The sequence below is a fragment of the Gorilla gorilla genome, chromosome 9, assembly GCF_029281585.2.
Source record: "Gorilla gorilla gorilla isolate KB3781 chromosome 9, NHGRI_mGorGor1-v2.1_pri, whole genome shotgun sequence".
In the NCBI taxonomy this organism is placed as follows: Eukaryota; Metazoa; Chordata; class Mammalia; order Primates; family Hominidae; genus Gorilla; species Gorilla gorilla.
This window is the reverse complement of record NC_073233.2, coordinates 14,114,689-14,117,911: the sequence shown is the minus strand read 5'-3', so window position 1 is coordinate 14,117,911 and position 3,223 is coordinate 14,114,689. Positions and strand designations below refer to the sequence as shown.

At 38.8% G+C, this 3,223-nt stretch overlaps 1 protein-coding gene across 1 annotated transcript; it reads left to right on the top strand.

The window, feature by feature from the left end:
- The first annotated feature begins 1,143 nt into the window (after nt 1-1,143).
- Nucleotides 1,144-2,076, top strand: LOC101135590 (olfactory receptor 5P1-like). Its single transcript, XM_004050641.3, has one exon. The coding sequence runs from the start codon at nt 1,144-1,146 to the stop codon at nt 2,074-2,076; it is 933 nt and encodes a 310-aa protein (XP_004050689.3).
- The last annotated feature ends 1,147 nt before the right edge of the window (nt 2,077-3,223 follow it).

The following is a 3,223-nucleotide window of genomic DNA, read 5'->3' as shown; positions in this document are numbered from 1 at the left end:
GTATTCATTGAGGAGAATGAACAGTAAAAAAACAAATAACAACAAAAATCATAACCCAATATAAGTGAAGGCAAAAGCTGATGTCTATAATACAAATGAAGGTTACCTGATTCACCCCTGGGAGTCAGAGAAGGCTTTGGAGGGAAATTAGTCTTGAAAGATGTGTAGAAGTCACCCAGGATAATGACGGTGGGAGGTGGTAGCTGTCTATGCAGGAGAAAACGTGGAGCAAAGGCCAGAGAAATTAGAATACATCAAGAAGACTCTAAATAGTTCAAGAAGTTTGAGTCAGTGTGAGTGGTGAATGGAGACATCCTGACAGACAAAGAGTCGTATGCTGGAACATAAAGGATATTGTATGCTTTGCTAACAAGTTAGGTTTCATTGTGAAGGCTTGAGAGAGTACTGAAAGACTGAAATGAATCTCTTTTGAATCATCTGCTTTTTATTTACCAAGATATCACTTACACAAATGTGTTGTGAACAAGAATGAAGGCAGTGAAGTAAATAGGTCAATAAAATAGAAAGGAAAAATGACTAGGTCCTTGACTAAAGTAGGGATGCTGAGAATAGTAAAAAGGAGATAAAGAGATAAAATTGGGAGTTAAGTTGTAGATAGGCCCAATAAGATTTTATTAGTTGTGATAAAATAAGAGGAAGAAGACTAGGAGGGCTCACAAGTTGCAGACACAAGAGACTGGGTGGATGGTGGTGTCACTCCCCAGATACACAATATGGAAGGAAAGAAAAGAATGAATGAATTTGTTATGGGGAAGGCTGGGTTTGAGGTACTTGTGGAATTTCCACTGAAGACTCCCAATAGATCATTGAATTGTGGTCTAGACATCTTCTGAGAGATGTGTCTACAAGTCTAGGTATCAGAGGCATTTTAATATGCTTATTACATACAGAAAAGGATGTAACTAATTTCCCAGAGAGTTGAGTTGAACCATTCTCTTTTCATGCAGAGGACACATCAAAACAAAAACAATCCTGTGGGATATCAATATTTACAAATCAGGCAGAGGATGAAGTCACTGTGAATGAGTCTAAGGAATAGCCAAGGAAAGCTGGGAATGTGTGAAATAAAATCCTATAACAAATTAATATTCACATTTCTTTCAACAGGAACAATTCACAAAGATGGAGATTGGAAACCATACCACAGTGACAGAGTTTATTATTTTGGGGTTAACTGAGGATCCTACACTTTGTGACATCTTCTTTGTGATATTTCTAGGAATCTACATTGTCACCTTAATAGGCAATATCAGCATAATCACTTTAATAAGAAGCTGTTCCCAACTTCACACTCCCATGTACCTGTTCCTCAGCCACTTGGCTTTTGTGGACATAGGGCTTTCCACAGTAGTCACACCTATAATGCTTATGGGATTCCTAAGACGTGGAACAGCCCTCCCTGTCAGTAGCTGTGAAGCCCAGCTCTGTTCTGTAGTCATGTTTGGGACGTCTGAATGCTTCCTACTGGCGACCATGGCCTATGATCGCTATGTGGCCATCTGCTCACCCCTGGTGTACTCCACCCACTTGTCCCCCAGAATCTGCATCCTCTTAGTGGGGGTTTGCTACCTGGGTGGATGTGTGAATGCCTCAACATTTACTAGTTATTTATTGAGTCTATCTTTCTGTGGACCAAATCAGATAGATCATGTTTTCTGTGATTTCTCTCCTTTGTTGAAACTTTCCTGCTCAAATATCTCCATTCCTGAAATTATCCCTTCCATCTCTTCTGGATCTATCATTGTGGTCACAGTATTTGCCATAGCCATCTCCTACATCTACATCCTCATCACCATCCTGAAGATACGCTCCGCCGAGGGGCGCCACAAGGCCTTCTCCACCTGTACCTCCCACCTTGCTGTGGTTACTCTCTACTATGGAACGATTACCTTCATTTATGTGATGCCCAAATCCAGTTACTCAACTAGCCAGAACAGATTGATATCTCTGTCCTACACAGTGGTAATCCCCATACTGAACCCCTTTATCTATAATCTGACGAACAGAGATGGAAAGGAGGCACTAAGAAAGGCAACTGTCAGAATATATTCTTAGGATCAATTTGTAGCATTTCAGATGACCTACAAAGTTTTCATTATCGGTATCACGTTTCGGACCTACCAAATACTACTTAACTGATTGCTTAAAATAAAATTATATTTATTTGTTCTAACTTTCATTTTTAAATACTTGTAGACCAATTGGGAGACACCTAGACGTCAGTAATAATGATAGTAATAATTATTACTATTATTAAACTCTTGTAGATGCCAAGCATTTTTCCTTTATTTAATTTATTTCACAAACAATAGCTTTTACTTACTCTGTGCCAGGCCCTATGCTAAGCATGTTACATATGTTAACTCATTTATTCCTCACAACAACCCTATGAAGTGATTCCACTGTTTGTATTTCACAAATAAATCATCTGGGCATAGAGACATTAAGTGGAATGTCCAAAGTCATGAAGTTAAATGTGGGACCAGTAAGTATTTGAATCCAGAAAGTCTGATTCCAAAACCATTATTTTTTTCATTTAATTTTCTCAGCAATCCTATGATGCAGGAATAAATTTCCCACAATTTACTGTTGAGAAAACTGTATTGAAAGATATAATAGTTTTTCCAGATAGATGTAAACTCAAATCCTCCCTTTCCAGGATCCATGCACTTAACCTATATCAAACTATGACCATCAGCCTAATGACATCAGCATTGCTACTGAGCTAGAGGATTTGGACAGGACAATCAAGCTTAAGCTGGAAATTTGTATCAATATTTTGAACAAACCCTACCACTAGATGGTCTAGGTTGTGTAGACTCTGAATGAGGGTGAAAATTTGAGAAATGGATTGGTTGCCATCTTTTCAGAGATCAGATCTTAACACCACGAACACATGATTTAGCTGGTAGTTTATCCATATTTTTAAGCACATTAAAAACAAATAGTCTCCTTTGGCATAATGTAATATTTATTTGTAGCAATTAAAAACAGTGTCCTTTAATTTTCTTTCTTTTTTTTTTGAGACGGAGTCTTACTCTGTCGCCCAGGCTGGAGTGCAATGGCATGATGGGCTCACTGCAAGTTCCGCCTCCTGGGTTCACGTCATTCTCCTGCCTCAGCCTCCCGAGTAGCTGGGACTACAGGTGCCTGCTACCATGTTCGGCTAATTTTTTTGTATTTTTTCAGTAGAGATGGAGAA